The sequence below is a fragment of the Pteropus medius genome, unplaced genomic scaffold (assembly GCF_902729225.1).
Source record: "Pteropus medius unplaced genomic scaffold, Ma_sr-lr_union100, whole genome shotgun sequence".
NCBI lineage: Eukaryota > Metazoa > Chordata > Mammalia > Chiroptera > Pteropodidae > Pteropus > Pteropus medius.
Genome location: NW_024355990.1, coordinates 1,578,828 through 1,592,062, shown reverse-complemented (window position 1 = coordinate 1,592,062; position 13,235 = coordinate 1,578,828). Strand labels below are relative to the sequence as shown.

General features: G+C 52.2%; 1 protein-coding gene across 3 annotated transcripts in view; it reads left to right on the top strand.

The window, feature by feature from the left end:
- The first annotated feature begins 8,379 nt into the window (after nucleotides 1–8,379).
- The window catches only part of RPTOR (regulatory associated protein of MTOR complex 1), a 204,266-nt gene continuing 199,410 nt past the window's right edge, over nucleotides 8,380–13,235 (top strand). For 2 of the 3 annotated variants that reach the window (XM_039859512.1, XM_039859511.1), the window contains exon 1: nucleotides 8,423–9,350. In XM_039859512.1, the coding sequence (XP_039715446.1) occupies nucleotides 9,189–9,350 (162 nt within the window). In that variant the 5' untranslated portion in view covers nucleotides 8,423–9,188. Of the gene's footprint in view, nucleotides 9,351–13,235 lie in introns of all 3 variants that reach the window. The other variant, XM_039859510.1, reaches the window with a different exon arrangement.

Here is a 13,235-nt window from a genome sequence, read left to right as displayed (position 1 = left end):
GACGGGGCACAGCGCGTTCTGACACGCGAGGATGGCACGGCGGCCTGGCCGGGCTGCTCTGCGGATCTGCTGCCACGTTCAGACCGCGCTCGCCACGGTGACGAGCCAGCCAGACAGTGCTCTCAGCGCCGAGGCAGCTGGGCGTCTGCAGAAAGCCATCCAGGCCTCCGCGCGGGAAGCATTAATTTCAGATAGATGGATGGAAATTTTTGTCCTCTCTGCCTTCTGATATTTTCTCTCTAAAAGGACAGAATTATGACGTGGGTATCTAACGACTGCCAGTTCAACCTTCCTACAGCCCTGCCCGGGCTGTGTCCTGTGACGGCCGCTCGCTGCCCAGCAGACGCCCTCCGATCCCGGAGGCTGGCGTCAAGGGCCCCCCCATGCCGGCCGGTGCTCCGTCCTCCAGCCGCAGCGAACGGCCGGCATCCCTCAGCCCCTCCTGTGCTTTCTGTGTCTTTCCTCAGCAGTTTCTAACGAAGCAAGAACGAGACACCATCGTTCGCGTGCCAAATTCACAAAAGCGGAGATAATGAAACTAAGGAAGAAAACCAAAATACTGCTCCTCGGTTCGGGGCAGGTGGGGCGACACCTGCACCCCGGGTTTGTCTGCAAGTCGCAATGGTCTTTTGGGAACAATGCGAGAGTCCTCGAGGACCTTTAAGAAGTGCAGGCCCTTTGCTCCTCGTGGGTTGAGTTGTGTCCCCAGAGACATATATCCAAGGCCATGCCCCATCCCCCATCCCCGGGCACCTGGACTACATCCCCCAGGCTCCCTTGAGGGTAGTTATGGCATGTGACCAAGTGTGGCCAACAGAAGGCAGCTGGCGGTGACATCGGGCACAAGCCTGACCCGTAGAAACCTCGGGTCCCCTCCAGCCACTCTTGCCGGCTGGGAGCAGACGTCTCGGGGGACCCCCGGTGTCCCTGGGGGTGGTGGCCCAACAAGGCGGAGAGGGCCTGTGTTCTCGGGGTCACCCAAACACCTGTATTGAGCTGTTGCGTGGGAAGCAATTGAGATTGGAGAGGTCCAGCACTGAGCATAACTTAATGAATACAAGGAAATAATCAAAGACAGATAAAATAAAGGTTCACAGGCAAAGCAGGTCCCACGCCCCGTCTCACTCACTTAGGCACTCAAAAGAAAGTCGCTTTTCTTATCCAGGTGGCGTGGCCCCAAGCCCTGGCCCTTTAAGTCTTCCTTGGATGCTCTCCTTGAGGTGGGGCGGGAGCGCCTTACACATGCCCGGGGCGCCCCTCCCCCACCGCCGCTCCCTCCACAGAGTCGGGCATTACCACTGTGGCCCCAACGTGTGACCAGTGTGCCTGGGCCCTGAGCTGTTGTGGGGGCTGCTCCCTGCCCCCGTTTCCGCTTCCAGTAGCGGCTCCGTGGGTCCTGCTCATCCGAGTCACCCAGCAAATACCGCGTCCACTGGTCCGCCAGGCTCTGTGCTGTCCACGGGGCAGAACGAGAAGACTCGGTCCTCATGGAGCTTCTACCTGGCTGCAGAAAGGGACATTCGAACAACGGACGTTTGATTGGAGCGGCGATGCGTGTGATGAGTGAGAAGTACAGGGTCTCAGGAGAGCAGGTGAAAGGTGAGGACGGGGTTGAGGGCGTGAGGGGCCCTGTTGATAATGGCATCGGGGAGAAAGCTGAGAACCAGCGCTGCAGGTCCCCCCAGGGCGACCCGCCTGGCTCTCTGACCAGCTCGCTCCGCTCAGACCCCGCCTTCACCCCTAGCTGAGTGTGGCCAAACGCCCTGGCCGTGTCCCCACAGCCGGCATATTGATCCGAGACTTGACTGAAACTCGCTTTTCAGGAGCCCGCCTCACGCTCCACGTGGCACTGGCGGGCTGGCAACAAACGCCCGCGTGTCATTCACACAGTGCTCAGAACGCAGGCCTCGAGGCGGTGGGTCCCACACCTCCCTGGGGACTCCGGACCGCTGTTTGGGACTACTGTCCCCTGCCATTGGAATGGCCGAGGTGCAAACTGGGCATGGTCTTGAAAACCCCCTAGTGACTCTGATGTTCCAAAAAATTTGTGAACCTCTGCCCCGGGCTCAGCGTGCTGGTTTGAATCCCGGTTCTGCCGCTGCTAGTTGTGTAACCTTGGACCAGTCACTTAATTGGTCTGTGCCTCAACTTCCTTATCTGTAAAATGGGGACGATAGGCATGTCGTGGGTATTGAGTTAACATGCGTGTGCTTAGAACAGGACCTGGTACAGAGGAAGTACACTCTGAGTTAGCCGTTGTTATCATAATAATTATTTCAGTTCGTGCCTAGTCGACACTCAGCAGCCTCCCGAAGGCTGTGCGTGCTGGCTTAAGGTCCCTCAGGATGCTTTTGGGAATGAATGGAGGGTGTCCGTGAGCAAAGGTCCAGCCTGCTGAATGTCATTAAACCAGACGGAGGTCGGGGCTGCAGCTCCAAGGGCTGCGCCCACGAAACAAGAATAAAAAAATGGGACCCCTTCTCTCTGGGCTGCCCCTCCCCCCTCCCTCTCCAGCGACTGACTGCCCCAGGGGTATGTGTGGACCCCAACCATGGCTCTGTGGAGAATGCTGGGAAATCAGCACAGGACAAATGGCGTTGCCATAGTGAAGAAGGCCGGTCACAAAAGGAAACACTTAAATGGTGCTGTTTATATGAAATTGAATGGTCCTTTTTTTTGCCAAAACTATACAAATAAGTACGTCTATTCGTAATACATATTTATGATCTATCCTGGAAGGCTATCCAAAGAAATATTAATAGCGGCCGTGTCTGGACAACGGAATTAAAAGTGTTTCTTTGTTCTTTTCCTTATTTTCAAACTGTTTCAGAACAGTGTGATTTTTTTTTAATGTAAAAGGCAAATAGGAATTTAAATCTATCTATGTGTACCAGAAAGAAAAGGCAAAGAGGAAACACGCAAAATGACAGCGACGGTCGCTCTGGGCCTCGGAGTGACGGGGTACTTCGATCGTTTCTTTAAAAATTCTTTTTGACATTTTCCAATTTCCTCCAGCAACTGTTTATTACTTTTATTTTTAAAATTTAAGAAAAACTGTCAAAGTACTGTGTGATACTTTTTAAAATGTCAAACAATATTTCGGGATGTATAATGCAGGGAGGGTGGGTGACGCCTGCCCCCGTCCGTCACCCCCTCCTGTCACCCCACCCCACGTGTCACCCCCGCCCCATGCGTCACCGCTGCCCACTGCCACCTGTGCCCGGGAGCAGCTGGTCCACGCGTGTGGCGTGTTTTCCCTCATCCTCACCTCACCGTTCCCACGTGGCCGTGGGTCTTCCTTCCGTTTTCAAAAGTCAGATCACGGCCTCATCCGCTGACCTCTCCTGAGAAAACGAGACACCTGCTCTTACAGCTCTCTCCCGCCTCGCGTGTGAGGTTTTCATTTAGAGAAACAATTAAAGGCGTTCAAAAAGAAGAAATCCGTTTTTTTTTGTTTGTTTGTTTTTTGTTTTTTTCGAGGGCCAGGCCTCCATGCTCTGTTTTCCATGAAGCCTTTTTAATCAATCCAGATGGCATTTATTGCTTACAGCAGAGTCACTCGTGACAGGTAGCCTTCACGGAGTCTGGCTGTGTGTGCCCCGCGTCAGCTCGCTTAACCCCCTCAACAGCTCTATGACTAGGAACCACACTTTTCCCTGTTCCGCACATGGAATCAGGGCTGGGGTGCAGGTGGCGCCTCTCCCAGGGTCTCAGACATGGAGACGGGATCGGAACCGAGGTCTGCGTGCCGCTTGGACCTGCGCCCGGCCCTGACCGGCAGAGAGCTCCAGAAAGCCGTTTCATCGTTCAGGGCTGCAATTTCCTTACTGGCAAAATGGATCTAAAACAGGAGCCTTAAATGAGGTTATTAGTAGGATTAAATGAGTTAATTCTCGGGAAAGAGCTCGGCTCACCACAAACACCCACCATCAGGATTATAATATTCTAGTTACAGGCACATTCTCTAATCCCCCCATTAAAGGCAGAGCCGTGTCTCCCCCAGGACCGGTGTTTGCTGAGAACCTGAGAATCATTGATGAGATGTGAACATTACATACATTAACAAATGGAGAGTTTAAAAAGACTTTAGAAAGAGATGGTTGGTTGTATAATTTGTATTTTCATAAAGGTAGAATCTTATTGTAGGCAATACGATTAAAATAAAAGGTTATAAAATTCAGCTTGCATATTTTTTATTGGATAACAAATTTTCTCAATATAGTCTCCGTCATAAAAGCTTCCCTTTGTTTTTTTTTCCGTTTCAAACTCTCTGTGCACCCTGGGCATAGACCATACCCCTGGGGGTTCTACCTCTAGGGTCCGGGGTAAGGAAGGAGGGAGCTCGCACTATAGGAACTCGTGACCTGGAAAGGCGCTGGCCTCTGCCCTTCCTCCACAGAGAAGCCTCCAGGGCAGCGGACAGTGGCGTCTGGTCCAGTCGAAGCCTGGACCTGCCGCTCAGGGCCCCTGTGCCAAAGCCAGGCCTGGCGGCCTCTCCTTGCTCCAAGGTCTAGATTCCCTGGACAGTCTCCACAGGGTCCTACACAAAACAGCCCCCAGAGTGGGAAGGCACGGGCTGGGGGTGAAGGCCACGTTTCTGTGAAGGCCGCACTTTGTCCCCGTGCCTCTGCGCGTGTCCTTCCCGGCCCCGTCTGTGGCTGGCTCCTCAAGGCTGCGACTGGACAAAAGCTCTCGGTTCCGAAAGAAACGGGAGTCGTGGGTGAAGTCTGTGCTAGAAGAGGCTCCGTCCCCGTGGCCCCCCAAGCCACCGAAGTGTGCTCGGTACGAAAAATAAATAAAATAGGTTTGCCGGAGCGGGCAAAACCACGTGTAGAAACATCTCGTGTTTTTAGACGGACGAGCTGGGTGGAGGGGGAGACAGACCCGCTCGGCCCCTGCAGCCTCGCGCTTCTGACGAGGGTGATGCCGGAGGCGGTGACTTCCCTTCTAGCTTCTCTGTCAACGGGACACCTGACCTGCAGAGCGGGTGGCTTGGAGTTTGCTCAAAACAGAGTAATGATGCTCAGACCCAAGCAACGTAGTTTATTTGGGTTCCTTTTAACCTGGCACACATTTCTGTGGAAAGGACGGGTGCCGGCCGGTCTGCCGGTGGGGAAGACAGCCCCTGAGCCCTGCGCCCGGTTTTAAGGAGCTGCCTGACCTCCGATCTTGATCCCGATTCTTGATGACAAGACACATTCAGTGCCCTTGACTGATTTAGTGCAGAAACTGCAGTGTGGGAGGACGGAACGCAGCTCGTCCGCCGGCAAACGGGCTGCCTCGCCCGGGCTGCGATCTTGTGTTTTGAGGACACGTTAGGTCCCATGTGGTTGGGCCGACGGCTGAGTTCGGAGGCTGTGAATACGCAGTCTCCTTAGTTCTTCCCTGGCAACGTGCTACCTGCCGTACTGGGGCGTTTATTCAGAGCTTTTTCTACCCCAATCCCTCCCTGCCCCCGCCCCACGTTCACCCCTGACCTCTGTGGTACTCGACCAGCACACTCGGGGTTGTAAATCTGTCGCCACTCGCTTTGCATCTTTGGTTTCTATTTGCCAAGCAGCGGGAGTTAGGATGGAAGGGGTCATCTGGTCCCCTTCGCGTTCGAGGATGAGGTCCCCCTTTCTGCGCAGGCGGGTCGAAGGTTACTCTGTTTCAGATCGGTGTTGAGCCTAAAAGCCCCTCTCCAGCCCCAATCCCACGTCTGTCGCCCGATGGTCACCGTCAGCAGAATGCCATCAACACCCTCGGGTTCGTGCATTATCTGAGATTCAAAAAACCCGTTCGCAAAATTAAACTATCTTCCTTCGAGGCTTTGTAGAAAGCAGGTGACGTCCTTGCTTGTGAAGAACTGGAGCCGCCAGCGCCAGCAGATCACAGGCCGTGGTGATAGGATCACCCAGGTGAGAAAGATCAGCCCTTGAATTTGCAGCCTGTCATTAGTCACAGACACTCACTGCCTTGTGGAAACCTGGAGCCACACTTCCGAATGCTTATCTGGGACTTGAATAGAGTCACCATGACACATCGGAATGAGGTTTCTTTTAAATGTCACGATGTTACGAAATGACTCAAGCCCACTCTTGAACCTTCAGGCTGGGAGCTGGGCTATCACTGGCCCCTTTCCGGTTTTTACATGAATCACAGAATTTTGACCCTGAGTGCCCTTAGAGGTTGAGCTTCTTCGAGTCCCTCATGTCCCCAGTGTGGTGATGAGGACGGAGAAGGCAGCTTCTTTGCCGATCGATGTCCGCAGGAACTGGGGGCGGGTCGGGGACCAGTGTGTGTCCTGATCCTCAGTTCAGGCGTGGACCCCAAATGGCCTCTTGGTCCTGAGTCACATTTGTAAAACCGTAGAGGGTGAGTCCAGTGTGATTTGTTAGATGGAAGATTGGATAATTGCTTCGCAGTATTCATTTATTCAGTACAAATATTTATTGACGGCCCACCGTGTGGCTGGAACGGAATCACTAGAAAATAATATCGTCTAACGTCCTGAGAGAAAATGTTGTCCAATGTTCCCACACCCGGCTCGTGTTAAGCTATCACCAGTGTTACCTGATCGAAAAAACACAGATCCTGCAACCCTGTCCCCGCTCTCCCCGGGGTTCAGCAGGTCTGGGGTGGGATCCGGGCAACTTTATTTTAAAATAGTTTCCCCAGTGATTCTCACAACCTGCCAAGCTTGCGTTCCACAGCCTCCTTCACTACCTCCACTGAGCTGAGTGGATTTCCCAAGGTGACACACACCTTACGGTGAGGAAACTGAGTCTCACACAGAGTGAGTAGGTTTTCCCAGGTCACAGAGCTAGCTAGGAATGGACAGGTTTAATGCTGCTCCTTCTCTGTAGCTGTGGCTTCCTGCAAGAGTGCCTGGAGCAGAGTTATCTGTAGCCGAGGGGACCCTGGCCTTCACCAGCCTGTGCTGCAGGCTGACAAGGCAGCAGCAGGAGTTGTGTGACATTGCCTTCAGGTGAGGACAGGGTCTTCTCAGGACCCCGTGGTCTTGAAGCTTTCTGATGGTGACTGTGGGATATTATGCCAAAAAACACAGGGAGTAAGGAAAAGGAAGGTTTTAGCTTCCATGTGGGTTTGGATGATTTTGCCCTGAATTTTAAAGGAAGAATTGTGCTCACAGAGATATAAGAATTGAGTGAATGTTTGAAAGGATAATGATTTAATCCAAGAACTTTGATTAAACACTTGCTATGTGCTAGCTGAGAAAGATCTGGGATTGCACTATTCACTCAGATATTGAAAGAAACACACAAAGGCTATCAGGATTTTGATGTGGACTGCCACATTGTGTCAAAGCCCTGGGAAACCACACTGAGAAACAGGGTATCTCCTAGAGCCCCGCCTGAGGTTTTAGACCGGTAAGCACACAGGGCTGCTAGATTTCACTCCAGCTACACAGAGATCATTGCTAGCATTACACGGGGGACTCACCGGATACCAGGCACCTTCACAGATTAATTTTATCCTTCAAAGGTGGATGTTATTCTCCCATTTTTATAGCTGGGAAACTAAGACCGAGCTAGTTAAGGGATTGACCAAAGCCACAGAAACACAAAGTGATACAGCCGAGATTCAGAGCCAAGTGTGCCAGGGGAAGGGAAGAAGACGTGCCCCGGCTCCCTGCCTGGCTTTGTCTCAGGGTCACTGTGTGTCTCACCAGACACGACATTTATTGACGGCACGCTGGTTCGGTTTTATGTTCCCTTTTGCACCTAACAAGTTCTCCACACAATGTAAAGAAGCATGCCTGCTGAAGTAGAGACTGTAATGCAGGAGGCACCCCTCCACGCATAGAAATCTGTAGCTCTTAGTTGTTTGCGATGAATCTCTTTCAAAATAAGAATAAATGGCTCAGAAAGTAAGATGGATTAAACATAAAATTGTAATTGTTGCAATTGTTTTTTCTCTTGGTGTTCCCTGAACAAATTAAAAAGAAAATCTAATTGATACGGTGAAAGATACTACGCGCACAAAAAACCAAACCAAACCAAACCTAACAAAAAAACTCATATTCTTTTGTAATTTTATCAATGGTTTTTTCTGAAGCTTTTGCTGCCTTTTCAAAATCTGGAAGAAAACAGTAAGGAGGTCGATTCCTTTCATTCATTTCAGAAGAACCTTGGTCTATTTGTAATAATAAAAAGATTTTTCAAAATTAATTAAATTAACATAGTTTCATTTGTAGGATTGACTTTGGCATCATGCGGCGAACACACCGCAATAAACTCGGGAAAGCTGAATTGTGGTAACCATAGTAACAAAGTGGGGGGGAGCAAAAACAGCTCTCACCGCATCCCGGGAAGCGTGGACAACGCTCTGAGGTAGTTTGGCCGGTTAGGCACGCCGTAAGTCGCGATGCATGCTGGGTCTTGGCAATATGGCGTCCTCCTTGATGTGCTGATGAGAGGAGTTTCACTGTAGCTTCAAACCAGAGGGCAAAACTCCCCAAACCCAGTAACCCCACATTACCCGTTTTCTCCGCGGCTCCGTGTCGCCTGTTTCCCAGGACTCGTTTTCGGGCAGGAGAGCGCCACGGGGCCGAAGGTCAGGGCCGGCCGGGCCGCGCGGCCCCGGGGCTAGGGAGCCGGCTGCGGGCGAGCACGATGGGCCGATCCTGGCTCTGGTTGCAGCAGCTCCGGCGAGTGCGGGACCCGCAGGGCTGAGAGTGGCAGGAGGAGACCCGAGGCGCTCTGAACCTCTTCCCTTCGGCCGGAGACCTCAGCCCAGGCGGCGAACCGGCACCGAGAGCGGGCGGCCTGCCTGTCCTCGGATCGGCTGAGGCGTTGGAGGCCGAGAGCAGGGTCATCGTGAGGCCTCGAGTCCCGCACGCCTTTGACAGCTCGGCTCGCAGCCCCTCCGGGAACGGACGGCCTCCGGAGCAGCCAGGGGCTTGGGACCTGGGGCCGCGTGCGTCTGAGCGGACGGAGCTCCTCGGGCTGCCCGGTTCCCCCCCGGCTCTTCCCACCCCCTCCGACTTCCCGCTCAGAGTTCGGAAGAAGGACCTCGGCAGACTTTTTGCCCGAGTGACGGTCCCCGCACACTCGCCATCCATTTCTCTTTCTACTCCCCCTTTTCCTATTTCTTATTTCACCCGTTCTGGTGCACCCTAGTTTTTAAGGCTGGAGGTTCTTGAGCGCTTGCTGCCAAGGACTCCCCCACCCCCACCCCCCCTGATGGAGTCCGAGATGCTGCAGTCGCCTCTTCTGGGGCTCGGGGAGGAAGACGAGGCCGACCTTACAGACTGGAACCTGCCTTTGGCTTTTATGAAAAAGAGGCACTGTGAGAAAATCGAAGGCTCCAAATCCTTAGCTCAGAGCTGGAGGATGAAAGATCGGGTAAGTGGGTTCCGTCCGCGCCCCTTGGACCTTGATAGTTTTTCCAACGAAGAAAAAAAGTTTGGAGCCAAACGCGGGTCCTTGGGAAAGCTGCGATTTTTTTTTTTCTCCCAGCCACATGTTGCAAGTCAACTAAAAAGCACAAACCATTTCAGACTCCAGTTTTTGGCTATTTTGGTTAGTAATTCACTGGATAGTGTTAATTCAAACTAAGTTCTGATTCAGATAATAAAAGTTAACAAGCAAGTTGGAAAATACAGCTTGCAAGTATTAACACGCTCTAGAGGAAAGACGGCTTGAGATATAATACTTGTACCCACGTGGTTAATTAAGCTGCTGTGGTTAGTTTAACTTCCTTAGTCCAAGCTTGGCTAAGTGCAGAAGTCTCACAGTGTGCCAGGAAACAAGATTACTGGCAAATGTTCAGCTAGTAACAAATTAATGCAAAGTTATTTTAAAGTTACAATGAACTTCAACAATTTGTCTTGAATCCAGACTTTCCTCCTTTTATGTGGTGTCATGTTGCTGTAACTCGGAAACAGAATTTCTCTAGTAGCGAGTTCTAGTATGATGGGTTGGAACTTGGGTCGAGGTTTTAGGAGGGTCCCCGTGGTGTTGGAGTGTGGACAGCAACTCACAAGCAGCTAGTAGTAGGAAAGAAAACGGCCAGTTTTGTTGGCTCTGTCCTTAATCAACTACCATCTGTTTCTGGGTCTCCAAAGCAAATGAGTGGGACTGTCTCATCTGTGCACACTTATTTGTATTTTTGTGATTTATTTCCTCTTCAAGACTGTCTTTATTTATTTGAACATTTCGGTGGTATAAGGGGGATAGTTGGGGTTACAATGCATTGTGATTGCTCTGGGCTTATGAATGTGTTTATCTGAGATTATCTTTCTTAGTATATGATGTCAAACATATGTAAGGTTACCCTTATGGTAATTCTTGTAAGTCAGTGTGGTAACCAGTGCTTCAGTTATCGATTTGGCTTACTTTTTAAAGGTTAGGAAAATTTGTTTCAGCCCAAAGTGGTTTAAGGAGACCAAAAGAGATGGTCATTGGAAGAGATTGTATGCAGTCTGTTTCATGGCGTCTTTAGTAGCTTTTGTGGTTACTTGGCATACATAAAAAATTTTATTTTAAGGTTACTGTCTATCCATTTTTTAAATTCTATTCGGATGGCATTTTCTCCCCCTCCTTTTGAAATGTGGTTTCCTCTGCCATCCTGAACCCATGCTCAAACTATTAAAACTGATTAATGGATATATTTTTTGACCTTTTAATTAAAACATTAATTTGCAAGAGATCAACATTTCCTGATGAGCTTTTCAGAGGTTATTAGGAGAAAGAAGAGTTTCGAGAGCCCGAGTAATTACTGAGATTCCTACTTAGAAAAGAGCGGGGGTGGGAGGGGCAAAGTTTGCTGTATCTGACATTTGCAAATGTTGTGTGAGGAAGGAACTCAGCAGCTAAGAGTCTGGGTTCAGTGTGTGGGAGCTTGGGTCTTAGCTTCCTAGTAGTCTCCTTCCCCTAGTTAGGCCCAAGGGGACCTTTTCAGCACACCCTAGTAGGACGAAGGCTGCAAATTCAAATGATGACAAGGTTTGGAAGGTAACATAAGTGAATGAAACAGGCCAGATATAGGAAGAATCCTGACACAGATTCAAAGGTAAATGGCCACCGACATTTGACTTGTGTCTGGGTTTCGGGAGAGGGGATTGGGGAGCAGTGAGCACAGCCACTGGGGGGGTGGCGGGGGCTGGCCTTTCTCTTGCTCTTTTTTTCTTTGAGAAGAACTGGAAACCTTTAAAAAAATTTTTTTTTAATGTGAAGTATTCCAATTTCAAACATTTGGCATGATTCAGATGTTAAAAAACATGAAGCAGTCCATTTGTGGGGCTGCTTCTGGCCGGTGGTCACCCAGCTGTGGGTTCCCTTAGAGCAACTGCAGGCAGCCGCTCTGGTTCTAGGGGTCTGGAGCCCGCAGGTGTCTAGGCCGTGCTGTCTCCCTGTGCTCGAGGGGCCTCCACAGTTGTAGAGCAGCAGGTGCTGGCCCGGTTGTCCTGTGCGGGCACCGTGCGGGCCCCGTGCGGGCCGCCCCCCGTGGGCCGCCCCCGGTGGACCGCTGACTGCCCAGTGCGCTCAGCCCTCGCTTCCTCCCACGGTCGAGGTACAGTTGCAGATACTTTCACTTATGTGTATATTAGTGGTTACTTACTGCTGTCCTACTTATTGGGGTTGCTCAGGGTCCCTAAAACAGATCCTTGCTAAAGTTCACCGGTGACTCCTGTAAGCGTTCTGCCGCTCAACATGTGTCCCCTTCGTGGAGTGGCACACACGGCCACTCTCGGGGGGACCCCACAGTCTTTGTTTTGAATCGGCCCTGGTTTTCAAATGCTCTATTATTCCGTTCTAATTACTAAGTTACTGTTAGTTTAATATGGTTATTATCAAGTCAGTTTGTTGTTTGGTTAATTCTGTGTGTAGTGAGCGATACAGATATGCATCAATGGCATTTGTGGCTTATAATTTTCAAAGAACCAGGCTTATTTGAATTACAGTTCAGCATGCGTTGTTCATAGACCTGTGGCTGGAACAGATGCTCCTGTCTCTGCTGCCCATGGTTTACTGCCAAACTTTCTAGTTTCCACGGAGCTCCTTGTCCCGCCGGAGCGTGGGCCTGTGGGGTAACTGGTCTCTGGTGGAGCCTCTGCTTCGTGTAGGTGGGCGGGAAACGGGGAGCTCAAGAGCCATTGCTCCAAGAGGGAGCCCTCGGCAGATGTGCTGCAGCGACAGGGGAGCAGGACGTGTGGGTGTGAAAGGTGAAGCCTTTCCTGGACCTCCGGGCCTGGTCGCCCTGCCTTGGAAGCCATGCTCGGGGTGAGCCTGGAGGAAGCGGCAGATGCATTCACCCACGGCACGGACCGGAAAGGCTACACGGCAACACGTTACAACCCGGTTGCCCCCTCCCTTTGCTCACCTCCAGCCTCCCGGTCTCCTCCCGGTGGGCTGTCCCAGGGCACCGAGACCGCCCTCTCCCTGCGCGAGACCTGGGTGCTTCTCTCGTGTGGCCTCTGGGCCGCATGCCGCGGGCACCCCTGGCCTTCCTCCCTCGCCTGCGTGCCTTCAGGTCTTCCTCCGAGGTCTCTAACCCCCTCCCCAGACGCCTGTGCTGTTGGACGGCTAAGTGTGGGGGTGCCCGGACTTGGTCTTGGGCCCTTTGCTGGCCGATCCCTCCGGGCTCGTGATGTTAAATGCCACCCACGTGCCAGGGACTCTCAGACCTCGTCTCCAGCTCTGACCTGCCCCTGGAACTGGGTCTCAGACACTGAGTGGCCTGCTTGGCCTTGGTGTCCCCAGCGCAGCGCACTGTCGCCGCCACCCACTCGCTGTTCGAGCTGCACATTCAGATTGCGCTTCTTCCTCTTCCCCCGCTCGCCGTCCTGGCCAGCCCATCAGTGGGACCTGACACCTCTGCCCCCAAAGCCTGCCCTACATTGACCGCCGTGGGCCTAGTCCAGGCAACCACCATCTTTCGTCTAGACGATTATAGTCATGTCCTGACTGGTCTCCCTGCAATTGTTTCTGCAGGGGGTGGCCAGGGGGCTCTCTCAGAAGTGTCAGTCACATTCCATGGCTTCCTTACGGGCCTCCCCGCTGGCTTCCCCAGTGCTCGCAGAAGGCAAACTCCGCGCCTGGTCCACAAAGCCTCCTAGTCCGACCCCACCTGTGTTTCCTGCTTCGCGGATAGAAAGGCCTGGAATCCCCTTCCTTCTGACCCTTGCATACCTGGCCCCCCTTCCCTTTGCATCCGGCCGCTAGGTCACTTCTCAGAGGGGCCTTCCCCGCTCACCCCACCCAGAGCAGTTTCCCGAGGTCATTCAC